General features: G+C 57.7%; 2 protein-coding genes across 5 annotated transcripts in view; one reads left to right on the top strand and one right to left on the bottom strand.

Annotated features, from left to right (window-relative positions):
* LOC148106792 (extracellular matrix protein 2-like) lies at positions 1 to 16573 on the bottom strand. The gene is given in 14 exon segments (XM_087859659.1): positions 1 to 187; positions 661 to 987; positions 3106 to 3245; positions 3686 to 3714; positions 3717 to 3842; positions 4067 to 4200; positions 4622 to 4736; positions 5184 to 5266; positions 5268 to 5460; positions 5831 to 6079; positions 6082 to 6165; positions 6209 to 6253; positions 7171 to 7362; positions 16321 to 16573. Coding segments are annotated over 14 exon segments (2157 nt in total).
* Positions 16558 to 25806, top strand: part of HAUS7 (HAUS augmin like complex subunit 7) — a 22832-nt gene continuing 13583 nt past the window's right edge. For 3 of the 4 annotated variants that reach the window (XR_015723452.1, XM_045788797.2, XM_045788798.2), the window contains exons 1-4: positions 16558 to 16679; positions 17574 to 17689; positions 22276 to 22343; positions 24964 to 25025. Coding sequence is in view for 3 of the 4 variants with exons in the window: in XM_045788797.2 (XP_045644753.1) it covers positions 16572 to 16679; positions 17574 to 17689; positions 22276 to 22343; positions 24964 to 25025 (354 nt within the window). In the remaining variant the exon portion in view is untranslated. The remainder of the gene's footprint in view (positions 16680 to 17573; positions 17690 to 22275; positions 22344 to 24963; positions 25026 to 25806) is intronic. The other variant, XM_087860246.1, reaches the window with a different exon arrangement.

Here is a 25806-nt window from a genome sequence, read left to right on the forward strand (position 1 = left end):
CTAGGAGCCCTCCACCACCCCCTCCCCCTGCTGAGGCCAGAGGACCACACTGCGGTAGACCCGGATGCAGGAGAAGGTGGTGGGTGGGATGCGGCGCCGGTCAATAAGGTTGTTCTCCAGGTGTGTGGAGATGAGATTGGGGTCCTGATCCACTCGAGTGTCACAGATGGAATTCAGGGGCACGTGTCTATAGAGTGGGGGTGGCAAGGTCAAACAGAGGAGAAAAGACCCCGGAGAGGGGAGGCAAGTATCATATAAGAGGAGAGAAACAGGGCCCTATGGTGAGGGGCAGTACGACGGAGTCATGGCTACTGGACCCAGGGCAGAGGGTCAGGCTGGTCACTGCCACCAACTGCCACGTCCCCACTGGAGGCTCAACCCTTGCTGTTCTGGGCCAGGGCCTTCTCACCTCCCCCTTGCCACCACCTGCCCAGATTTTTGCTGTCTGCAGCCCTCCAACTTGGCTGCCCCAGGCCCGCCAAGCACTTGGGCAAAGCCTTCTGCCATGGCAACCAAGATGGACAGCTGGGGGTAGTGAAGGATTCCTCCTATAGGCCCACCTGCCAGTCAGGGTTCCCTGGCCTTAGCCGTCCCTTTCTCCCCCTGGTGGGCAGCACGGAGTGCCAGGACCGTATGATGGGCGAAGGTGAAGGGCCCTACCTGGTCTGGTTGTGGCTCAGATGCAGCACCTGCCGCCCCCTGAGGCCCAGGAGGCCACGTGGGATGGCCTGCAGCTGGTTGTGGTCCAGCAGCAGCTCCGTCAGGGAGGCGTGAAGGCCCAGGAAGGACACGCCGTGGATGCCGTCAGCACGCAAGCTGTTGTGGGACAGGTGCAGGAGCTCCAGGCCCGGCTTCATGTGCAGGAACACATAGCCGGGGATGCGCTCGATGTGGTTGTGGTGCAGCGCCAGGTACCGAAGGCCCCGGGGCAGGAAGGAGGGCACGTGCACCAGCCGATTGTGGGACAGGTCAAGGCTCTCCAGCTTCCTGCAGGGCAGGTGTACTGACATGGAGTGAGCGAGCAGAGCCCGGCAGGAACCAGAGCCACAGCCGAAGCCCCACATCAAGGTGCCCAGCCCACACCCAAGAAGAGAGTGGGGGATTGGCTCCCTGACACCGTGGCCGCCAGCGCTCCCGACCATTGGGAAGGCTGAGGAGGCCAGCTGCGGCCTGACCATGAGTCAGGGCAGGCCCCGTCTGGCTTTTGTGTCCTTCTCTGTCTAAAGAGGCTGGGAAGAGGGGATCTGGGTGGGGTCCTTCCTTGTTCACCGCATGGCTAGTGAGGCCAGTCCTTCCGCCACCTCAGGGGCTCCTCAAACATACACGGGACAAAGGAAGTGCTTTGCTCTGCCCCTCCTTGGCCTCGGCCTCGCGGCCCTTGCCTCTTGTCTCTATGCTCTCTTGTCATCTTCCTGTCTCACCCGTGCTGATAAGCAGAAGAAAGATGGGGAAGGAAAGAAAACTAAGGCTCCCAGGGGCCATGGCTAGGGACCCTGAGAGACCAGGGAAGCAGGCGGTGAAGCTTGGGTGGCCGTTAGTCCAGGTCACCCACTCCGTGGCGGGCTATGGGTCAGGACCAGGGCTGAGCAAGGGGAAAAGCAGAAACAGAGGGTGGGGATGCTTCTAGCCTGGGTCAGAGCAGGGAAAGTGCCTTTTCTCAGTGATATGCCCAGCCCTTGTGGGTGGGGTCAGCCCTTTGGCCTTGGGGCCTATGCTGCCCTCAGCCCACAGGGGTCAGGGCTCCAGTGCCCCCTGAGCTTACTTTGCCAGCAGCCCCCTCCCCTCCACCGGCCAGAGAAAAGCTGGGTGGCACCAGCAGGGCTTGACTGGCTGCCAGCCCCCTGCCCAGGCCCTGCGGTGGAAGTGGAACAGCGGTTGGGGGGCCCCGCCCTAGGCTGCTGTCTGCTTTCCTTTGCCCCCTTGGCAAGAGGGGGAGAGGAAAAAAGAATAATTAATCCCAAACGTCCTGGTAACTTTTTCCTGGAACATGAGGGTGCAGGGCGGGAGGCTCTGGTCCCTGGAATGTCAGGTTGGAGTGTCTGTTGACCCCTGCCTACCACTGCCCTGCCCTGCCATGGTGGTCGCCAGACCCCATGGATTGTACTCCCCAGCCCTCCTGCTGCTTCCCAGGCCACATCCCTACTCCCAGGCAGGGTCTATGAGAGCCGGGTCTCCTTCTGGATCCCTTCTGCTGGTGCCTCCACCCAGCTATCCAAAGCAGATCATAAGGACTCATCCTGGACCCTTCCTGTAGTGGGGTGAATAGTGGCCCCCAAATATATGTCTGCCCAGAACCTGTGAACGCGACCTTATTTGGCAAAAGCGTCTTTGCCGATGTAAGTGAAGGATCTCAAGATGAGCTCATCCTAGATTAGGGACGGCCCTAAATTCAATGACAAGCATCCTTAAAAGAGACAGAAGGGGACAGACACAGAGACACACAGAGGAGGAGGTCATGTGACAACAGAGGCAGAGACCGGAGTGATGTGGCCACAAGCCGAGGAACACCTGGGGCCACCGGCAACTGGAAGAGTCAAGGAGGGACTGGCCCTTGCAGAGGGAGCCTGGCCCTGCCGACACTTGGATGTTAGACTTCTGGCCTCCAGAGCTGTAGGAGTAGAAATCTCTGTGGTCTTAAGCTTCCTGGTTTGTGGTATTTGTCTGGTATGCCCCAGGAAACTCATATGCTTTTGTCTTCTGTGCCCCTTCCTGCCCCGGTCACCCCCTAGCTAAACTCAGCAGCTGGCCAGTTCTCAGCGCCCACGCTGCCCCTCTGTCTAGGTCCAAGTCACCTCCCAGGAGAGCTGCCGGGGCCCTACAGGGCGAATCCAGGTATGGGCAGAGGAAGGGGTTTCTGTGGCTTTGGGGATTTTGCTGGACGGGAGGGACAGGGAAATCTTGGAGGAGTAGGTGGGCGGCTCAGGTCCCAGGTCACCCTGAGTCCTGGGCATGGAGGCCGATGACCCTCCTGAGATCAGGCCCAAGCAACAGAGCCACCGCTCCTCCTTACTCTCTGGGTTCATCTGGGTGAATCCTCCCTCTCTGGCCTCCATGTGCCCGTAGGGGTAAGGCCTGGGCAGTGCCAGGGCAGGTGGCAGCACTTACGGGAGATCAATCCAAGCACGGGGGGCCAGCCGGTCCTCCTGGAAGCGGTTGTTGCTGAGGGCCAGCACAGTGAGCCTGTGGCTGTGCTTCAGCGCGCCCTCTGTCACCTCCCCGATGACATTGGTGCCCAGGTGCAGCTCCTAGGGCCAGTGCCCAGGGTGAGGGGCCCACCTGCCTGGCCTGGCTCCCTCTTCCTTTGTACCTGGCCCCATCTGTGAGACCCAGCTCCCACCATCTGTGCTGCTCTCGGGGCCTTGGGCTATCCTGCAAAGGATCCCAGCAACACCTGCTAGCTGTGCCATGGCTCCTCCAAGCCCCACGAGACACTGCCCTGTAGAGCACCGTCGAGCAAGGGGACCATGTGGCCCAGGGAGGGCCTGAGCCTTGTTCAGGGACACCCAGAAAGTCCAAGACAGTCCCCAAAGCCCAACTCTGGGCCTCCGGAAGGGTAGGTCAGTCAGAGGAGAGGCCCTTTGGCACTGAGGCTTTGCGGGTGTATCATTAAAACTACCGTCCCGGGCAGCTGTCTCCTCTGGTAGCTTTCGCCTCCAGCATCGCCTCCTCTGGCCCCGGGGCTCACCTGCAGGAAGGCTGGCAGGCCGGGTGGGTTGCCCGCAGGCAGTTTCGGTCCAGCCTCAGGTGAAGCAGGCTGTGTAGGGGCTGGAAGGCCAGGGGAGAGATGTCGCCGTCATGCAGCTTGTTGCCTTCCAGCTCCAGTGTCAGCAGCCTGCCGAGCCCTGCAGAGCGGGTGGGCAGGGGGCACGTGAGCTGCCTGAGGACCTCTGTAGGCCCCCCGGGGAGCGACCTGCTGGAGCGCCAGAGACTTCCTGCCTCTTGAGGCCAGGGCCACGTTCCCAGAGCGGTGCTCCCTCCTCTGCCCTGGAACCAGGCTACCCCGGGGCATACCCTCCCCTCACCCGCGCCTTTCCTTGGCCTCCCCTGTCCCCCGGCCGGCCCCCACCCTGGAAGCTGCTGCGCGGCAGGCCCTGCAGGAGGTTGTCATTGAGCTTGAGCTCCTGCAGAGAGGCGGGCAAGGCTGGCACTGTGGATAGCGAGTTCCCATCCAGGTTCAACCGCTTCAGCCGCGTCAGATTCCGGGGGGGTTGGGGAAGGAGAAGAGGGGGCTGGGGACTGGGGTGCCATCAGCCAGGCTAGGCTTTCTGGGCGTGGTTTCGGGCTGATCCTGCCCGGGGGACACCTATCTGGTTGCATGGTGGCTTCCCAGTTCCCACGTGGACCAGGTCAGTGAGGGTTTTGAGAACCTTTACTCAGTTTCTCCCAGAACCGACGCTCCCTTGCGGGGCCTGAGGATCTGTGCTGCTCTCCACACCCAGCTATGGAGTGTGTCATCCAAAATCATTGAGGCCTACCGTGCTGGGTACTCTGCGCAGCAGCCCCTCCAGGCCTTATCCCGCAAGAGAGAAGCAGTGGACGCCTGGAGCCATCTTGGACCTGCCGGCCCTCCTCCCCAATCTGGCCCCGCCAGGTAGCATGAGTGCAGGGGCTGCTACGTACCTTGAAGGCACAGGGGTGCAAGCCTCGGGCATCCAGCTTGTTTCTGCTCAGGTCCAGCCACTGCAGGCTGGGCAGCCCACTGAATGCGTGTGCTGGGACCTTGGCAATCTCATTCTCTGCAGAAACAGGAGGGTTGCATTCCACCCTTCCCTGTCCCCCTCCCCTCTGCCAGGACCTCTCCAACATGGGCCAGAGGAGCTGGCGCTTTTTTTAAAATTTATTTGAGAGAGAGCGTGAGCGCATGAACAGGGGGAGGGGCAGAGGGAGAGGAAGAAGCAGACTCCCTGCTGAGCAGACTCAATTTCAGGACCCCAGGATCACGACCTGAGCCAAAGGTAGACGCTTCACCGACTGAGCCACCCAAGCGTCCCCGGAGCTGGCTCCTCTGACTGTCCTAAGTCGGGGCATCTTCTCGTTGCCAACCAGGACCCATGGGGAGGCAGGCCATTTCCAGGTACAGTGATGCAGCAGCCACAGGGGATGAGGGCCCGCTAGAGGGGGAGCCCACATGTGGCCTTCTTACTCCTGCCACAGGGGTGAGTAGGGAGAGGGGGGTCACCTACCTGCCAGGTGGAGCGTGGCTAGGCCAGGGTCTGTCAGGGTAGGGATGTGTTTCATCTTGAGATTGCTGCAGGCGATGGGTCCGAAGGCAGGAGGCTGGCAGGGAAAGCATGGCCTGTTCTGCAGTGCTTAGGTCTGTAAGCCTGTGTCCGTGCCCTTGCCTGCTTTTAGGCCTTTTCCACCCATGGCCTGTGGTCTCCTTGGTGCTGCTGCCACCTTGGCCTTGGCTATGATCCTTCTTTTGATGCCGGCCCCCTGAGCCGGGTGGGCGGAAGGCCCCTGGAGGACAACAGCCACAGCCACAGGCTGAGCACATAGCAACAGAGGCCTGCCGAGGGGCAGGACCCTGCCTGGGCCCCCCTGAACCTGCCAGCAAATTGGCCAGCCAAACTGGAATACAGCACCAAGGACAACAGCCCAAATGGGGGCCCTGAGGCTGGGAAGGAGGACCTGCTTTGACAGTTTCCTCTCCTGCCTGCACACAGGGCCACTCAGCTTGGGCACATGGAGAGCAGGGCGGGGTTCAAGGGGCTGGTGATGCTGGTATGATTGGTGAAGATTGGACAAGCCTCAGCCACTTGAGATTCAGGCACAGCCCCACACCTCCACTGGCTCCACGTGGGGGCTTCCTGTCTTGGCCAGTTCTCACCTTTGGGAGGCCTCCTGGGCTTTGGGCCCTTTCTCCTGGCTCCCCGACCTCCTGTCTTCCTGCCTCGGCCCTCTTTGGTAGCCACTGCCCCCTCTTGGGCTTGGGGGGCCCTGCTGGCCTGCAAGGGCCTGATCTTGGTGGACTGGGGCCTTGCTTCAGCCCCCATTTCAGCTGCGGCCCGTGGCTGGGCCCACTGGTTGCTGGGCCCTTTGCTGTGACTCCACCCCTGCTCCCAGACTGCTGGGGTGACTCCTTCCTCTGAGCCAGCCCTGGCCTGGTGGGGGCCTTCCAGCTGGGTGCTGGGGGCTGGCTGGGGGCTTCATGGACTCCATCCTTGGAAGTGGGCTGCGGTTGTGGCCAGTCCAAGGTGCCCATCCTCAGGTCTGTCCAGGCTGCCGTTCCCGAAGGTGGGTCGCACCTGACCTGCAGAAGGAGCTGATATGGGCTAGAGTGGCTGGGCGCCCTGCCTCGCTGAGAAGCTGTGCTTCCATCCTAAGGGGGGGATCAGTCACAGCTTGGCCCCCCCCTCCTCTCTCTGCCCAGGCCTCACTTCTTCTCTCTCCTACCCTCAGGAGCTCTCAGCCTTCTGTCACAGACCCCCAAGGCCACCAAGTATCTCCTGCCTGCCTTTTCCTGGCCGCAGAGTGGAGAACCCCAAGCATCAGAGGGAGAGCAGAGTGCTGCTCAATGTCATAAGCAGGCCAGTGGCCCTTGGGCTGGGTCACCCTGCCTGCTTCCCCTCTAACACATGGCAGCCCCACCTTAACGAGCACTGACCATGGGCATCCCTTGCAGGTCCTGGACCCACCCACCAGCTCCTCTCATCCCACTCCTACACCTCAGGGTGGGGCAACCAAACATGGTGCCAAACACTGGCGTATGAGATGAAGGTCACACCATAGCTGGTCTCCCGGGGCCATTTGTGTCACCCCTCCCAAGCCCTGGATCCCCCACTTTCAGCCTCCTACATGTCTCCCAGTCTTATCAGTAGGTCTTTGGGCAGCTGGCTCCCCACCCAGCAAACCTGGATCCATTACTCCAGTTCCAGTTGCAGTGGCCCCTCCTAGGGGGGCTTCCTTCCTTCCCCTGCCGTCACCCTGGGCTACGGGCACTGGGCCTCTCAGAGTCTGCCATTTCCCCTTGCCCTCCAGAGAGGGTTCCCTGAGTCCCATGGGTTCCTCCTAACTCCCTCGGAAGCACCCAAGGTGAGCACTGGGTGGGCAGCCTTGGGGTGACCAGCCTTCTCTCCTTCTGCCCCTACCCCTGGGGGGGAGGATTCTAAGAACAAGATAGAGTGCTCCCTTCCTGCCAGCCTTTTCCTGCTGGTGCCACCTACTCACCATTGGGGGGCCCGGGCCAGCTGGGTGACGACTGCAGGGTCAGCGTGCCCACGGGGGTTGGCGTGGCCGTGGGCTCTCTCAGGCTCGGCCCCTGCTTGGCCAGGACCCCTCCAGGGCAGCATCCCACCCAAAGAGCCAGGACTGGGAGCGTCACGCTCTTTATGGCCACTTCACTTGGGCTGTGCAGGCCTCCTGGGCCGGCAGAGGGGATGAATAGCGGGGAGGGTGGGCGCGGCAGCCACAGCAGGATGGGGCGCAAGCAGGACGGCACACCACAGCCCTGCTCCCTAAGCTCCTGGCCCTGGCTGTAGTGCTCGGAGCCTCCCCTCCGCCCCAGCTCTCCCCCAGGAAGGTCCCCCCAAAACAAACACCTCCTTAGGCCTTGCCCCCAACCTCCCCCAATGTCCCCTTCTCCCACCTGAAGAGAAAGAGAGATTGATTTTTCTCTTGGACTCGAGTGTTCTTGGTCTTTTGCTCTAAGGCCTGCATTTATTCTCCACTGGACCAGGCCCAGTGGCCCCCATGAATGGGGTTTCTGTCTCTATACACAGTGGACTTGTGAGGCCCACCACAGGGCAAGCCGCCCACCCCAGGCTGCCAGGTCTTACGTCCATGGCTGGGAAAGGAGAGGGGCTGGGCCTTGCAAGCAGCAGGCCTCAGGGCCTTCTGGGCCCTCGGTATAGGGGGCAGGTGCCAGGGCTGCCCAGAACCTGCCAAGCCTGTGGGCTCCTGCCGTGGGCGCCAGTGCTGAGGCCTCCCAATTCCGGAGGAAACCACACTTGGGCAGAGCTAGGGTGGCAAGCATGGACCCCAGCCCTTGGGGCCCCAGTGCCCCTGGGCACAGGCTGCCTTGGGTTGGTCCCTCTACCGGTTCCCTGACTACCTCGAGGCAACTCCCTTCCCTCCAGACCTCCATTTTTGCCTCTGGAAAAAGTGGAGGAGGGGAATGACACATCCTGCAGCCTTCCCAGCTGCACCCCCACCCCCGCACTAAACTGTGTGTGAACCAGGGGCTGCTGGGTCCCAGCATGACCACTGTCATTAAGCAGTCCCAAGATGCTCCCTTGCTTGGGCACCGCCCTCTTGGTCAGAGGGGCACCTGCGGATCAGGACAGGACAAGGTGGAACGGAAGCCAGGCCTGAGGGAAGGGGTTTCCGGGTGGAGCCAGAGGCAAAGAAGGGGGTGTCTGACCACAGGCCTCTGGGCCAACCCTCGGAAGGCCCCAGCCCCAGGCCCCCGCTGCAGGAGCCAAGGGCGGGCTGGCGGGTGAGGGCTGGCAAAGAGGCCCCGTCTCACCACATGGCTCTTTGGGGCCAGCTTTGAGGAAGCTTTTCCTACAGCTCTGTCCAGCGTTGACTTATGTTTGGAAGTGATCTGAAAAAATGAGTTAATTGTGGGCAAGGCTTGGGTGGAGGGGAGAGGGAGAAGCTGGGGGAGGGTGCAGGGAAGGGGGAGCAGGGCCAGGAAGGGCCATCTGGAAACAGCTTCCCACCACTATCTGGGGTTCAAGGTCTCTGTCCAACGCCACAGGGGAGTGTGTGAGATGCACGAGGGGGTTGGGGGGGGTCAGGGCGGGGAGTCCCCAGCAAGAGGGTCTTCACTGGGCTCCTCGAGGACATTTTCACATGTGGGTCTGCGAGCAGGGCACGGTGGGGGCATGGGAGTTGCTGCCTTTAAGGAGCCCCATGCCAGCTCACAGTCCTGTAAGAGCCACACAGGGTCCACCGGCACCCTCTCCCTTGTCCCAAACAGGAATCTGGTTTATGGCCTGAATCTGGGATTGTGCCACACACAGACCAGAGACACAGACTGTCTGTGGAGTGAGCATGAGCAAGTACCTTGGGAGCCAAGGATGAAGCCACTGGTGTGCCTGTGTGGCCCTGGGTGACAGAGGATGTCCTGGGCTGGAGGACTGCTGAAGCTCTGGGAGGGGCAGCACTTAGGCAAGGGAGGCCAGAGATGTGCCGGGGAGACTACGAGAAGTTTGCCCGGGGATCCTGGAAGACTGAGTGCTCCCAGCCTCCCTAGTACAGAGAAGGAAGCAAGGGGGGGGGTATGGCTTGCCCAAGTCAAGGCATTGTCTGAGGAAGGGTAGGACCCTTCCTGAGGTAGGCCCCTGGAGTGGGACTGTGGCGGGAGCCCTTGCTCTGACCCTCCCCCTGCCTGGGGATGGATTCTGGAATCCTGGCCCCCAACCCATTTCCCCTGTTCGTGCCGCTCCCCAGGCGCTGACTAAACATCCTGCCATCTGGTTCCCATTAACTGGGCTGGGGGTGGGTGGAAGCCTGCTCCCAGGTTTCTCCGGCACAGCAGTCTGAAGGAGGGAGGGACCCTGCTTCTACCCACCTAGGCAGGAAGGGGCCAGGCCTGGGCCCTGTCAGTTCCCCAGCTCCCATGGAGTCCTATCCTGCTGTCCTTCTCCCGCTGGGGACCCAGTGGCCACCTGGCCACATGCTCTGTCCAGTCTTGGGGCACCTGGACATCATGGGGACCTTGAGGAAGCCCCCAGAGAGAAAAGCCAGCCTGCTAGGGTGGGGGGCTCTGCAGAACTTGAGGTACCCTCCCACACCCACCCCTCCTACACACACAGCTCACTCGTGGACTTGGGCTGGGACAGGCAGGGCCCCCAGCCAACACTAACCCTGAGCCTAGTGTCTGGAGCACAGGGTGGGAGGGGTGTCGGGATTTTCCAGGAACCAGGGATACAGCCTGGGGGTTGCTGGAAAGAGTTTTGGGCTCACAGCTCTGCCCTGGACAGACTGGCCATGTGATGTCGGGAGCAAGTCTCCCTGCTCAGGGCCTCGGTCTCTCCATCTTAATGTAGTGGGTGTGTGCTCCTTACAAAGTTCTAGAATCTGAGAGTTGGAAGGGGCTTAGAGTTACATTAGATGATCAAGGTTGCTTCCAGCTGCACAATCCTAGGATTCTAAGGGCAAGGAACAGACTCCCGGTTCTTCTCCTCCTGGCCTGCCCTGCCACGTGGCCCACTGTCCACACACTCATGCACATCCTCGCACACAGGTACCCGCACAAGTGGGGGGCTCTGATTGGCAGCCAGGAGGATGCCAAAGCAATACTCCTCATCCCTCAAGCCTCCTTAGAACTGCACGGCTAAGAGATCTCCTCCCATCGAGAGAGGATTGGAAAATGGATTCATTGCTCAGGGAATGTTCCCCAGCCCCTGTTGTGGGCCAGGCACCATGCCGGCGCACTGTGTGGGGAGTCATGCTACCAGCTCCCCTGTGTTCCCCGAGCTGGCCGTGTAAGGGGGGAGCACAGGGACCCTATCAGAAGGAAAGAGACGGCCATGGTGACTGGAGGGAAGAGTAATTTTGATGGGGGTTCTGATGAGGACCGTGAGGAAGTGACATTTGAGGGGACTCTTCCCTGGAGCTCTGTCTGCCCTTCAAAAGGGCGCGATGGCCAGGGCGAGGCTGAGGCAGAAAAGGGCAGGAGAATTAGCAAGTAGGCCAGTGTGGTGCAAAAGGCTCAGTGAGGGAGGGGGCTGGGGCAGGGCAGCAGGGTGAGCTTCATAGGGCGTTCTATGGGCAGCAGGCTGATTTCGCCTGTAACCTTGAAGGAAATGGGGAGCCATGGTGGGCTTCTGAGCAGAGGGTTCACATAATCTGACTTACATTATAAAAGGATTCACAGGCTGCAGTGGCACACTGACTTGCTGGGGCCACAAGCGAGAAGATAGGGGCCAGTGTGGGGACAGCTGCACTCCCTTGGGGAGAGATGAGGGTGGCTGGTGCAGGGGAGAGGCTGCAGGTGAGGGAAGTGGGGGAGAGTTGGAATGCTGAGGGCAGAGTGAGCCTGGGGCAGAAGCTCAGGAACCCACTTCCTGACCTGTCAGGTGTGAGGGTGGTGATGTCCAGAAGGTAGTTCCGTGTATGAATCCAAAGCTTGGGGCCAAGGTTTGGGCTGCTAGTCCTGCCCTCCCACTATCTGTCATTTGATAAGTGCATCAAGCCCCTACTATGTACCAGTGGTTCTACAGCCAAAGACACGCCCTTGGGGTGACCACCAGAATAAAGGAACAGGCCTGTTCTTGAGCCTTCATCATCGTGTCCAAGTAACACTGACACCAGTGCAGAGGCACGAGGATTCTGGGCTCTATCCGTGGGAATCTGTGGGAGGGACTCTCACGGTGCGTACTCAGGCGTCTATAGTACATAAATAAAGGTACAGGGGCCTTTTCCTCCTTCAAACTTTGAGAAGAAAAAAGCCAAACTTCCTGGGCTCTCTTCCTGTTGCCAGCAGTTTCTTCCCTAGAGAAAACCCATCTTGTTGCAATGCCATTAAAACCTCAGAGGATCTGGTCCCAATTAGACAATTTTTTTTTGTAGATGCTTTTGCGAGCACTAAATACATCAGACCATCCAGAGACCTGGTGTTCCTGAGTGAGTGAGGGAGAGAGGGAGGGGGAGGGCGAGAGAGAGAGAGAGAGAGAGAGAGAGAGAGAAAGGAGAAGGACGGAAGGGGAACACGGAACTCCAGGCAGGACAATGATGGCTGGGGATAGGGTGGTGGAGAGTAAGGTGCACTGGTGGTCAGGGTAGAGGGGCCTGTAGAAGGTGGGGGCTGGAGGGGGTGGAGTGCAGCAAGGGTGGCTTTGGGGTACAAAGGTCACAGGTGGCTGGGTTGCGGGAGAAAGGCCATGATTGGAATGGGGGCACATGGGGGCCACTTGCCCATCTCCCCTCCCCCTCTGAAATTCAGTTGCTTCCTACAAATAATTTGAGCCCTGCTCAGCTCTCTGTGGAAGCTAAGCTCTGCCCCTCTAGATGGGCATGGGGGGGGCCCAGGCAAGGATCAGAGGCTGGGTGCTAGCTGGAGGTGGGGTACTGGGAGGACGAGGTTGAGCGCCCCCGCCCCCGCCTGGCCCTCCGGAGTGGGCACGTTCGTGTTCCAGTCCTGGCGCCTGCGTCTCCAGCTCCAGACGCATGTGACTCAGCCCTGCAGGCTTTGCCAAGCCGTCTAGACCCGAGTGTCTCCCTGCGGAGGGGGCCATCCCGCCCGCCATTTCCTCTTCTGCTGCCCCGGGCGCCTGAGCCCCGGCACACGGCACACGTGCTGCCGCCCCCTCCCCGCCTGCTCCCGCCCCTGCCCCCCCGCCGTGCACTCCACTGCCAGCAGCAGCCAGCGCAGCCGCTCCCACCCCTTACCCTGCAGGGCGCATCACAGCCTGGGCCCCTGCGGAAGAGGAGCATGAGGGCTTGAGATGGGATCCCAAAGGCCTCCAGGGGCCCAGCCTGTACCCCTCCCCACCCCATTTTTGGAGCCTGGGTCAAGAAGGCAAGTGAAGACCCTGACCATGTCTGCTGGGGCCCCTCCAGCCCCGTGTTCATTCTCACCCCTGGATCCGTGGGGGCTAGGAGCAGACTCTTGGGTCCACCCCCTGACCCGCAGCCTGGCTCTGTCCACACCCTTACAAATGCCTGCTGGGTGGATGGACTTCACAGACCCTCTCAGACCCTAGGAGTAGTCTGAGATCTGATCTGGGTCTTAGGCATGTGAAATGTGCCCTTGCAAGAGATTGTGGCCTAGCAGGTGCTGGCGTCCCCTTGGCTCCAAGGGCCCCTCAGCAGCAGGAGGTGAGGCTAGGGCCCTGAAGCAGGAGGCCCAGGGCAGGCCAAGGTTTCCTTAGGTTTCTGGTGGGCAGAGAGCCAGCTGTCCCTGCCTTAGGTTGCCATGGTTCCTGCCCTAGCACAGGGACCAGAAGTGACAGGAAGAGAAGGCCAAGGTCCCAGGACAGCCTCTCCATCCTCATGTGCCAGTAGACTTCCGGTGTCCACACAGAGGTCTAGAAGGACAGCTGAATTGGTTGTAATCAGTCAGCTCCTAGATTGATAGTCTCATCCATCCGGTACTTGGATGGGAGCCTACTAGACTTCCCCAAGCCTATGCTCGTGGCAGGCTCACATCTGTCAGGCCCTGGACTTATGAGACTCCACGAGTGTGTGCTTGGCCAGACCAGTCGCCAGGGCCTTGAGTTGGGTGAGTAACAGCTACCTGAAGGGATGTCAACATCACTTGTTCTGGGGACCCTTTAAGTGTCATTGCGCATGGGGAAGTTTGGGGTCCCACATACCAAACCACTTACTTCCCGGTTCCCACTCCTCCTCTCATCTGTGTGAAGATGGCTAGTTTTGAGTGGGCTCCTGGCTGGCACAGATGCTGTAGGCTGGCTGCGAGACGGGGGCATCAGGGTGGCTGGCGACCAACAGCTCAGCACTGTAGCTCCGTCAGGGGCAGAAGAGAGAAGACGGGGAAGGAGGAGCGGGGAGAGGGAGGGGTACAAGTGGCAGCCTTTACCTCTCCCGTGGAGAGTCTTGGCCTCAGACCATCCTCAGCGTGACCTCATTACCATGTCTCATTTCTCCCCCAGTCCTGTGTCAGGAACTGCCACTTACTTCTCCCATGGACTTGAGAAGCTTCTTGTTCCATAACTGAATTCTTCCTCTGAAAAGTCACACACACTCACCACTTGCCTTTTCTTCAAGAGCCTGCATTTGGTGCTCACCAGGGCATGTAGTGAGGAGTCCCTTCATCTCCTCTTCTTAGTGGGGAACTTTGGGGCTGAGGAGAGTGGGAGTTGGAGGGAGCCTCTGTCCCTCGAAGGCTCCCCTCTTTCAGGGGCAGGAGTTTATGGGGAACAAGGTCTTCAGCTCCTGTCAGATGCAGCAGAAGCCAGTCTGCTTTCTCTTCCTTGATGGAGAGAGTAAACCCTTGAACTCCAGCTTCCTTTGATTGGCAATGTCTGCAGGGGGGTAGGGGGGGACTGGTTAAGATTCTCCCTGAACCTGGGGATCTGTTGCTAAAGACAGCCTGAACATTGCAGTGGAGATGCTCTCAGGGACCTTCCTCTTGCCTGATGCCCCGCACAACTCCCACCAACAGCTGCTGCTCCAGGACCGGGAGGCCATTGGGTGAAGGCATCTGGTTGGCTTTCCATTTCTGTGCCCACTGCACAAAGTGAGGTGCCTCACGTGGCTGGCTGCCTTGGCCTCCACTGCCTGCCAGCCCATCCCTGGCACAGTGGGGCCAGCGCCGGTCAACTGGCCTCATTTTCCAACCTGTTTTCCAAGTACTGACACATGGCTGAGGCCCTGCTGGGACCCATGGCCAACTTTCCCCCATAATCAGGAGGTTGGCTCTTGTTCCATGAAGTGCCTCCATCTGCCCAGGGATCCACACTCTCCACTGACCCCTATCCCTACTAAATCCCCTCCTAGGTGGACGGGTCCTTCAGCTTCATTTTTGTTCCTTCACCCACCCAAACCTCCTTCACAGAACCCAGGGGCTTTGGGCAGAAATGCCCCTTAGAGAGCTGTCTTCTCCTTCCTCACTGTAGTTATCCACACTTTCACATCCCTACCCACCTCCCTGGACTTACACACCTCCCAAGACAGGGAGTGCTGTCCCTTTCCAGGCAGCCAGCCGGTATTTAGGCAGTGTCCTCTAGGAGAGGTGCTTCCTTGTGTTGAGCTCGAGTTCAAGTTTCCAGAAGTTTCTATCAGCCGGCCCCATCTTTCCCCCCTCCATGAGAGGCCCAGCAGTCTATGTTCCCAACCCAGCTTCCAGCCTTTCCAGTGGAGGATACTTGGGAGGCACCATGATTGAGTGGTGGTGTGCGCAGGTCTTCAGCAGCCATCTCTATGAGCTGAGGGCTGGCCAGCACGTCCTCCACACAGGACGATGGATCCCATGACCTCTGAAGATGGTTTTCTCCCTTCAAGGCCCTGCCAATCCCTCCACATCCCACCCCATGCCATAGACAGAGCTGCTGAGTTGGGGAAGGGCTGCTTAGAGTACTGGCTCCATTAGGTTGGGTGGAGAAGGGGAATTTTCTTCCAGAATACACAGGGGCTTGTTTCTTCCTGATCCTTAGGAGCAGAGGATATGGGGAGGGTGGGGGAGGCCACCACACTGCTGTGGTTTCTCCCGCCAAATTCCCCAGTCCTAGGAAAGATCCACAGAAAAAGCCACAAGAATTTGAATGTCTGAGCTGGGGCTGTGATTGAAATGAAATTTTTTAAAAAGAAAGAAAGAAAAACAAAAACAAAAAGAGAAAAAAAAAGATTTAAAAAAACAGCCCAAAACCCCTACAGCCTTCAGCTGCCAGAAGGGCCCAAGGCAGCAGCCATGCTGGACAGGGGAAGGGGCCTTATGGTGCTTTGCATGTCCCTTCAGCTCACTTCCAAGGCTCCGTGTCCTCAGAATAGCTCAGAATTACAAAGCATTCAGTAGGGAATCAGGTCCTGCCCCACAAAGCCAGGCTCGGGTGTTTTTCTGTTAACCCAGACTCCTGCATACCCCCTCATCCTGGGACAGAGCTGAGAGCCCTTTCCTGTCACTCAGATGACTGCAGTTGCGTCTTGCCAGGTCCCTGGGTTTTCCTGTCTCTAGATTTGCCTCTTGATCCCTCTTTCCAGGAGGTGGCAGGGCAGGGCACAGAGGGGGAGAGACTCCTGAGAGGACTGAGCTGGCAGCAGCTGCCTGCCACTGGCTCCCAACTCCCTGGGCACCAACCACCCTTCAGCTCCTTCCTGCCTCCTCAGATCAGCAGATCCTAGGGATGGGGGCGCTGGAGGTCTGGAGGCACATGGGTTGTCAGATTTCATGCCAGATTCATTGAGTTTGAGGGCTGTGAGAGATGCAAAGAAATTTGTAAGTGGACAGGGTGGGAAGGAGCCACAGAACCTTTCAGGAAGATGAAAGACAGAGTTGGGGAGGAGGAGGGGGAAGTAGCAGGGTCCGGCATAATAACAGTGAACATCTACATAGTGCTTTGTTCGTGCCAGGCATTGTCAGGAATTATTACCTCATTCCATCTTCATAGCAACCCAATGAGGTAAGTGCTCTCATTCATTCCCCATTAGGTGAGGGCAAGGAGGCACAGAGAGGTTAGGTAACCTGCCCAAAGTCACCCAGCGAGTGAGTAGTGGTGCTAGATTGGTACACAAGAAACTTCCCTCTAACTACAGCTGTGAATGTAGAAAACGGGAGGTAGAGTCCCGCACAGGGAGCCAGGACGCTCAAGTCCCAGTTAAATCCCATCCGCAAGGCGCCTCTATGTCCTCCGGAGGAGAACCCGACCGCGGCAGGAGCGCCCTCTCCTGGGGAAAGCTCGCCCCGACACCTACTCGGCCGGGCAGCTAGCGCGGGCGACGCGAGCGAGGGCCCCGCCCCTTCCCCGAGGCCGGCCTCCTGGGGGGTGCCCAGGCTCGCGCGCAGCTGCGGCCCAATGGGAAGGCGCGGCGGGGGAGGGGTGGAAAGTGTGGGCGGGCCGGCGCGGGCAGGAGGGCGGGAAGGGCACGGGGCTTTGCGTGTGATTGGCAGCCTGGCCGGCCAGTGAGCCTGAGGCGGGGGCGTGGCGCGGCTCAGAGCGCGAAACATGGCTGGGCTAGGTGTCGGAGTTGGTGGCGGCGGCTACAAGGACGAGGGCGACGAGGGCGACGAGGGCGTGCTCCAGGCGGCCGTGGAGGTGTTCGCGAAGCTAAAGGTGCCGCGGACCCAGGAAGCCACCCGGGGCAGCGGGGGCCGGGCGGCGGGGTGGGCAGGGCCTACTGCGGAAGTCGGCAGCGCCACACGCGCGGCCCCTGAGTTCCCGGCCGCGGCCTGTGTCCAAGTCTCTGCTACTTGGGCGGCCTTGGGCCTTTGTGCTTGCTGTCTCCGTGGTCCGTGCCTGCTAGTTCGGGCCGGCGCCACGCGCGTGCTGCACCTTAACTTACGTTGCAGGAATTCTGCGGGACCTTGCCGGGCTCACGAAGAAAATGCAGACACGGGGAGGGCACGGGCCCTGGCCTCAGGGAGCTCGCGGGGTCTAGGGGGAGACAGGCAGTGTCCGTGCTACCCTGTTGAGTCAGCGTGAGATGCCCGTGGTGGCAGTAGTGAGGAAACCCGCCCCCCCGAGGTCAGATAGCCATCTCAGGTGCCGCACGCACCGCCGCTGCTCTGCCTCACCCCTTTGCCTTTCCTCATCCCCTTCTCCCCTTTCCCCCTCCCCCTCCCCCGCACTCCGGATAGGGGCAATCTGCCTTCTCCCTGGCCTTTCCCTGTGGTCCCATAGCTGGGAGCCTGGATCAGAATATCGGAGTCTTGCCAGAGCCTCTAGTTGCTACTAGGTTAAACTGCTATAAGAGCCTAGAGCGGGCGTACTTAAAGGAGGTGGGGTGACAAGCCACTGGGGATGTGGGCTGAGAATAAGGAGAATTTAACTCTGGACAAGATGGAGGGAGAGCGCTGCCAGCAGGCGGTGGGGGTTGGGGAGCCTATGTGTGCTAACAAGCCCGGTGTGTGCTTGACGGGGTAGTAAAGTTGTGTGAAGGAAGGAGCATTTCAACCCTTAAGTCATACTCGCTTTCTAAAGCTTCCTGGTTTTCCTTTCCTTGATTAGGATCTCAACTGCCCAGTCCTTGAGGGTCTTTATATCACAGAACCTAAGACCATTCAGGAACTGCTGTGTAGTCCCTCGAAGTACCGCCTGGAAATCCTGGAGTGGATGTGTGTTCGGTAACATCTTTGTTTCTTCCTCCCCTCCCCTGGGATACACCAGGCACCACTCAGCCCACCTGAGAAAGATGGGTGTTTGATATTTTTATAAGTAGTGCTACTCCCAGAAGGCTCCATACCCTACTCCAGGTCACCATGAGAACAGCTGTTTGGGTCAGAAGTGCCAGCCATGGAAACCATGCTCACAGTTGCCTTGAAAGTGCTGCCCCCTCCCCCCAAGCCAGTGCTTTAGCTGGTCTGTTTGCCACCTTGCTAAAGTGCTGAGCTGGGCTTCTGAGGGTTCTCCTTGCTTTACTAGTTTCAGAGCTGGCAGGGGCCTCGATCCTTTCGTTCTCAGACTGGACTTGTGAACTGTCTTGCGTTTTGCCATTGAGGGGTGACAAGCAGGGCCGAGACCCAGTTTCTCAGTCCTTCAGGTCAAGGAGTGTCCTGGTGGGTGTGCCTGGCTCTGTGCAAGGGAAACAAAGCCTACCCAAATGGCAAGGGTAAAGATCCAGAAAGTCCCAAGGAATGTTCCTTGTGAGCAGTAGTAGCCCATGAGCTGAGCATCTGTCTGAAGGCTACAGGGGGAAAGGAAGGTTTGACCAAGCCTCTTATGGAACACAGGCTCCTGTGTTGTTGGGCATGACCCCCAGGACCCTCTCTGGAGTGGCCATGGTCAGTTGGTACAGGAGTCTCTCAGGAGGCTAGGTCTGCCCCTGTTCCTCTTCAGCCTTGCCTCCCTGCCCTCGCAGCTCAGGAAGATGACTGGGCGGGAGCCTTGTGGTGGAGCAGTGAGGATACAGCCTGCACCCAGCTGGCGTACCTGCCAGGCCATAGGACGTCAGCAGGCTTGGCCCTGGGCTGGGTGTCCTATGAATGGCTGGGAGGAAGGGGAGGCATTTTCATGTTTGAGCCTCTGCATTTCCAGCAGCTGTCTTGCTGTCCTCCAGGCCCTCCCGCAGGCCCCACCCCAGGCCTCTGCTCAGAGCGTTCTTGTACCCTTTTGCTCTCCCTCCTGGAAATACCCTCAGGTCTCTGCATAACTTTCAAAGACCCAGCTCACACGTCCCAGCTCCTTTTTAAAAGTCTCCAGCTCCCAGAGTAAAACATATCCCTTTTTCCCTCGGATACCCACAACCTTTTGAGCACACCCCTCCGTGAGCCCTCAGCCCATTGGTTCTGTCTTGGCCTGCTGTCCTTTCTGGCTCTCCAAAGCACTGGGAGCTGCTGGAGGGCAGGTACCAGGCAGGACTCATGCGTCAGCCCCAGGCTGCAGCACGGTGTTGGACATACTTGAAATGTGCTCTAGGCTGTTGGCTGATAAGCAGGTGTATGGACGCATGCACACCCATGTATCATTCCAGGCGCCTCAGGCATGGATGGGTGTCCTCAAGGAGCAGGGGCTCTAGCAGCTGCAAAAGGCCCAGGCATGAATCCCATCCCATACCTTTGCAGTCTGAGTGTTGTGGATGTTGGCGCAAGGAGGTGGCACTTGAACTGGGAGGGGACGGGTAATGGTGGGTGCTCATTTCAACGGGAGTGAGGAATCGAGGTGTGGGAGGGAGAGCTGGGCAGCAGTGGCCCGAACAGCAGCTTGGGGCAGCTCATGCAGAGCCTTGCAAGCCATGTGAAGGGCTTTCCACTTCATGCTCTAGGCAGGGCAAGCATGGGACCAGGGAAGCAACATACTGAAGTTGGCATTTTGGCAGGGTGACTGAGGGGTTCTGTGGTGGATGGATTTGGAGGGGAGATGGTGGAGTCAGGGAGACCGATACGGAGACTGTTGGAACAGCCCCAGGAAAAGATGGCAAGAGCCTGGCTTGGAATGACAGACGGCCACTGCCAGCCCTGGAAGGACCAGTGCATGGTCCAGGAGTCTGGGAGGAGAGGCAGTAGTGGGGATGGCCTGGGCTAGTGCAGGGGTCTCGAGTGTTCCCCCAGGAGGAGGGGGGCACAGCTATGTCTTGGAGAGGCTTTCATGGGAGAGAGCCCAGATTTGCCTGCTTAGGCTGATGCTGGGGACTGGGTCACCCTGCTAGGTGGGAGGGATGGTTGGGAGTCTGTGGGTACATTCCTCAAATGCTTTTAGTACTTTGTAAATACAAACAGCTGAATTCTTTGAAAGAGTAGACAGGGAACGTACAGTTTCTTCTTATGATCCCAAGCTGGCAAAAGGCCATAGGCCTAAGGTCCCGAAAAGAGGATTGGATAGAGTTTAGCTTCTCCCACATTTCATATTAGCTTTCTTTGCACATGGCTTCGCCACTTCAGCCCTCAGTTAGGGCCACCTTGTCCACCCCACTCTGGGTGGAACCTGGAAGCTGCACACAGTGTTGGCCTTGGGGCTCAGCATGCTGGCTCTGGGTGGCCCATGTGCCCAGCTGGCCCTTGGCGTGGGGGCAGGGCAGAGCTGCAGGGCCCCCTGGGTTGCTGAATTCAAGGCACCTGGGTTTCCTTGACTCCTGAAGAACTATATGTGCTCTCAAGGCCTTGAGTGCCTTTAGTTTCTGTCCTGCTCCCTGCTGCCTCAGGAAGATCAACTTTAATGAAACCCCTTTCTGAGTGAGGCCGCTTAGGCTTTTGTGGATTTTGTTCTTTAGTGTGTTGAACTGGTTTACTGTGGTCCAGCGTGATGGATTGCTGAGTGCTCTCCACTCCTTGGTGCCTTATAAGTGGGAATGTTGCCCAGCAACCAGGCCCAGGGCTCAGCCTCCTAGCATTTCACATGGTAGGCGCTCCTTCTGCCCCTTCTGCCCCATCCCTCTTTGGCAGAAGAGCTGGTTGCCTTCATGAGTCATGAAGACAGGCAGTGCAGCGGAGGCCCTCTCTATGCTGTAGTCCTGCAGTGTGGCGCCCAGGACCTCAGGTCCACGGTGGCCACTGCCAGCTCCCAGCCCCCAGTACAGTGAAGGCAGGTGTGGCCTGGGAGGCAGATTTTCATTTGGAGGCATGGTCCTGGGGAAGGAGAAGTGAGCCCTCTCCATAGGCCAGATACTGTGCCCTTTTCTACCATGCTAAGTCAGCAGGCCCCTAGGGCTGGCGGGCCTCCACACCATGATGGCCGAGTAGAGTCCTGGCCCTCACTGTCCTGTGGAAAGAGCCTCTTTATCTTTCTGTAGGGAGGGCCTGCCCTGGCAGCCAGCTCCCGAGGCTCTCTGGCAAGCAGGCGGCAGTCTCGGCAGCCGGAGTGATACTCCCACGGCCTTGGTGCTATGCTAGGGCTGGAGCTCACGTCTGGGGGGGCCTGTCAGGGTATTGTAGCCCTTACTGCCTTTGGATGTGGTCTGTGTCTGGAATCGGTTTTGCCCATGAGCTCGCTGTCTTAAGGCAAGATGCTTATGAGTGGCCACTGTCCCATTTATGTATCTGATATTGTCAAGGCTGGGGTTCCACTGGACCTAGAGGAACAGCTGGTATTGCTGTCTCCCAATCCAAGAGGCTAGAACTATGATCCCAGAGCCTCTCATACTAGGAGCCCCCAAATGGTTTAAAACTGTGACCTGGAGTAGGATAATCTCACAATGATTTAAGCTTTTCTAAAAAGAGAAAATGTCCTTCTTTTGAAAGAGCTAAGCATGGACATTTACTAAAGGCGGATTATTCCATGGCAAGAGGCCATGGTCATATATTTGTTAATACACACTGGCTGCCCTTTTTGTGCTGGCTGCCATGGCATTAGACCCCAAAAGTATAGAATGGAAGGTTATCTCCTGGCCTCAGTGAGCCTGCAGTCTGGGAGGTAAGAGCCCAGTGGGAGGACAGTGCCCAGGTCCTGCTGTGACAGAGGGATGCCAGAGTGTCTGTGGACATGCCTGGCCCTTCCCCAGCTTCCCTGGGGAAACGATGTCAGCCATGGGCTTCTGGGGATGAGTCAGAGCCAGTGTGCTTGGGCCAGGTGGGAAGAAAGTACTCCAGGCTAAGAGGAACAGACACACATGTGTGCAGAGAGGTGTGAGAGGACACCCAGGCAGGGCCTGCAAGGGTGCCAGAGCAGGAAGGGCCTTGGTGGACATCCTTCTAACAAACTTGCACCATGGTTGAAAGAAAAGCCAGCCCCGTGGTTCCTTCTGAGAAAGAGCTTAGAGCTCTGAGGAATTCAGGGTTTCCCTCTTGGGCAGTTTTTGGTTTTTTATTGTGAGATTTTAAATGTTTTATGTATTTATTTTTCTGAGAGGGAGAGAGTGTGTGTGCTCGAGAGAGAACACGAGCAGGGGGAGGGGCAGAGGGAGAGGGAGAAACAGACTCCCTGCTGAGCAGGGAGCCTGCCCACGGGGGACTGGATCCCAGGACCCCTGGATCGTGACCTGAGCTGAAGGCAGACGCTTAACCGAGTGAACCACCCAGGCGTCCTATTGTGAGAATTTAAATTTCAGTATTCAGATTCACATTTCTGAGGTATGCTTTCAGAAATACTTTGTGTTTTTTTCCCTGATAATTTATGTAGTTGAAATTCACATCACGTAAAATCCATCTTGAAGTGAACACTTCAGTGGTATTTAGCACATGTACAAGTAATTCACTTTTTTAGAGCATGTGTAAGGAGGGTTTATCAGGGGGCCTCTGCTGCCTGCTCAGGACTAACCAGTTTTGCTCTTTCCCTGCAGGGTTTGTCCCTCGTGGCAGGACAAGTTCAGCTCTCTAAAGGGGGCCCCAGTTGAGGTGAAGATCCAAGGTGGGTCTGTGTTATGGGAGTTTGGAGTTGGGTGGTGGATTCTGGACAATTCTGAGCTGGTGCGTGGCCTCCTTAGCAAGTGGTACTGAATTTTCCATTGGATGGTGTTTACCTCTGGCTGGTGCATACTCCGGAGATCTTGCCAGAGCCTTCTAGAATCAGGGCATGCGCCTCCACACACTTCCACACCGTGCATGGCCGGGGGGGATGGTTCCTCTCATAGGGGCATGCGAATGACACAAGAACGTGTCACCCTGTCTAGCCCATCCACTAAGGCACTGGAGGCAGAGACTGGTTCTTGCCAATGCTTCATGCGGTTCTGTCCCCATCTTCCTGCTGTGTGTGCGCTGGGCAGCTCTCCCTAGGGGCGTATCTTGTAATGGCTTCTTTCCGATCCTTTGTTGGCAGAAACTGTCCTTAATCTGATAATGAACATTAGGTTAAGGGGAGTAAATTACAGTCCTCATGATGGTGTCTTTAAAAGTCATATTTTCTGTGGGCCTGCATTTGGTTCAGCTACTCCAGGGTGGGTGACCTGGACCCTGGAGCCCCAGTTCAGGCTTCAGCTCTCACTGCCAAATTAGTTATCCAGGGACACTTCCCCCGAGGCTGAAATGGGCCGGAAGAACAGGATGTTGTGTTTTGGAGCCTGCAGGACTGGCCTACGGGCCGGCCTGGGCTGCACAGAAGTGCTCCCCCTCTCCCCAGTGTGTTATGTCTGGCACTTTCCTACTGATGGGACCATGTCAAGGCCAGGTGAACCTGGCCATCAGACTGCATCTGAATTCTTTAACACATACCCGCACACAGATGCCAACCCCGCCCTCAGCCCAGCCAAAGCCTTGACCTTGCCATTCCCAGCCTTAGTTTCTTTTTCCGTAAAGCGGGGGTGATAACCTCAGCCTTGCCTACCTCATGGGAGTGTGCTGAGTGTCAGAGCAGGTGGTAGACATGAGTGCTTGTCAAAGGGTATAATCCTCCAAAGAGGATTAGGAGAATTCCTGAATTCATTTGAGCAGTATTTGTGGAGTGTCTCCTACGCACCTGGCATCATTTTGGGTGCTGGTGGTGCAGCAGTGAATTGTGATGCTTACATGGCACTCATGTGCCAGTTAAAGAGAGGTGATAAATGAAGGCAGCAAAATTCTGTATTGGATGGTGAGAAGAGCCATAAACGAGCCAGGCAAGGGCAAAGTGGTGCATGGGTGGGTTGGGGAAAGGGTGGTGGTGTTGATCTAAGATCATTGGGGAAAGCCTCTCTTTTAAACACAGACTTACAGGAAGGGAGGAAGTGAGCCAGGCAGATATCAGGAAGAGTAGTGTTCAGGGCAAAGGAACAGCAAGTGCAAAGGGCCTGAGGTAGTCTTGCATGTGCCTTGCAGCTGTGAGGAGTACCAAGGAGTCCCGGGTGGCTGGTGCAGAGTGGAAAGTAAGGGGAGAGTGGTGAGGGCATAGGGGCAACAGGGCAGGCCAGATTAGGCCATGGAAGGACAGCTTTTATTCTGAGGAAAGCTGTGGCCTGACTTCGGGTTTAACAGTGTCCCTAAGGCCACTGAGCTGAGAACAGGAGGCCTAGGCAGAGGCAGGGAGACCACTGGAAGGCTCTTGCAGTGATGCAGACAAGAGATGGGAGGGGGGCAGTGGAAGTGGAGTGTTGGCCAGATCCTGGATTTATTGCGAAGAGAGGGTTGTCCAGACTCACGAAGACTTGTGTATGGGCGAAGCAGGAGATGAGCCGTGGAAGACACGAGGATTTGGGGTTTAGGGTTGTGGGCAGTGGGCATGCTTAGGAGTATAACTGGTATTCCTACAGTGTTTCCAGGGTTACTAATGCTTTCACATCGGTGTTCTACGTGCTTCTTGCACCAAAGCTTCCAAAGCAGATGTCAGAGTTACGCCTGTTCTACTACTGAGCATGTGGGGGTAGGAGATGGGCCTTGCCTATGAAGGAGTAAAGACATTGCCACAGGGCTAGGTTGGGGATGCAGAGCTGGCATTGGCCTCAGGCTTTCTAGCTCCAAGTCCTAGCCTTTCTCTATCTATCAGATGGTTACTCAGATGTGGCCGGGCAGTCCCTACCCATGCAGTCACTCAGTTTCCCAATCTGTAAAATGGAGCTGCAGCCCCCCTCAAAGAGTTGCCAGCAATGTGAAAGATAATGTTGATAAAGGCCTATAGGAAATTGACACATGTGAGCCATGGTTCCTTTTGCTCTGGCCTGGCAAGTTCTCTGAAAGGGTGGCACACAGCAACTTTGGAAGGTTCCCTGACCTCTCTCAGCTCCTCAGGTACCTGGTTGGCTTCTGTTAGAAGCCAGAGTTCCTTATATGGAAGAACATCAGCTGTGACCCCCTATTTCAGTCCAGGAAACTGATGCCCAGAGAGGTGCAAGTCACACAGCAAGAGGCGGTCCTGGGCATGTTGTCCCCCTGCCTCCTTGTCCACCCAGGCCTTCTGGACCCAACCTGGCCTCTTGGGCACTGGCCTGCCAATGCCAGAGCAGAAGCACTCTCCTCAGAGCAGTGCTTGGCACTCTGCACTTTTGTGCACCCCTGGGTGCACGGTATCCTCTCCTGTTTGGGTGGGCGTCTGCAGTAATAGGACCCTTGTGTTCCAACAGAGATGGTGAAACTAGGCCAGGAGCTGATGCTGTGTGGGCTGGGTGATCAGGAGCTCCTGAAGGTAAGAGGGTCCTCTCTGTCCGCACAGGCTGGGGGCCTCGGTGAGGCTGCGTTAGGGGTGGGAGGGGTTCTTCGCTCAGGCATTTGCTCCTCAGGCTTGGGAGCCAGCATCCCCAGCCACACTGCTCCTAAGCCCCCTGGGGCAGGAATCTATAGGATGCCCTTGTGTAGACTCCAGCCATCCCTAGGGCCAAGATGGGGAACACAACTGAGGAGGCTGGAGGCAGAGCTCTGGTTATGGTGACCGAAAGGACAGAGCACATCCTGTCCTCGGTTGAAGACTTCATACCCACTGACACTGTGGTAAGTACTTTATATGCCAGTAGTTGTCACACTCACCCGTGGCAGCAGGTACTTGTCCTAGTCCCATTTCACAGGGGAGGTGTCAAACAACTTGCTCTAGGTCACCCAGTGACAGAGCCCGATCTCAAAGCCAGGCCCCTGGTCCCAAGCCCATGCACTCTCCCTGACTAGCTGCCCCCTGCAGCTTTCTATACAGAGGTGGCACTAATTCCATGCCCACACCAGTCAAAGAAACCCTACCCCTGCCTTTAAAATCTTGTCAAGCTTTTGAAATAATTATTTTTACATTTTGGCTATTATAAATAATGCTGCTTGTTATGAGAAGCTTCCATAGTTCATTTTTCTGGTTTATATAGATGTACAAGATGTTCTCCAAGACTTCTGATAGTTTTCGTGGGTGTTCAGAATGATCCGGTCTTTATCTAGCTGTGTTCCAGTGAGGAGGCAGGGTTAGGATCGCCCTACTCCTCTGCCATCTT

This window comes from Ursus americanus, chromosome X (genome assembly GCF_024610735.1).
Source record: "Ursus americanus isolate L20-20 chromosome X, mUrsAme1.1.p, whole genome shotgun sequence".
NCBI classification, from domain to species: Eukaryota; Metazoa; Chordata; class Mammalia; order Carnivora; family Ursidae; genus Ursus; species Ursus americanus.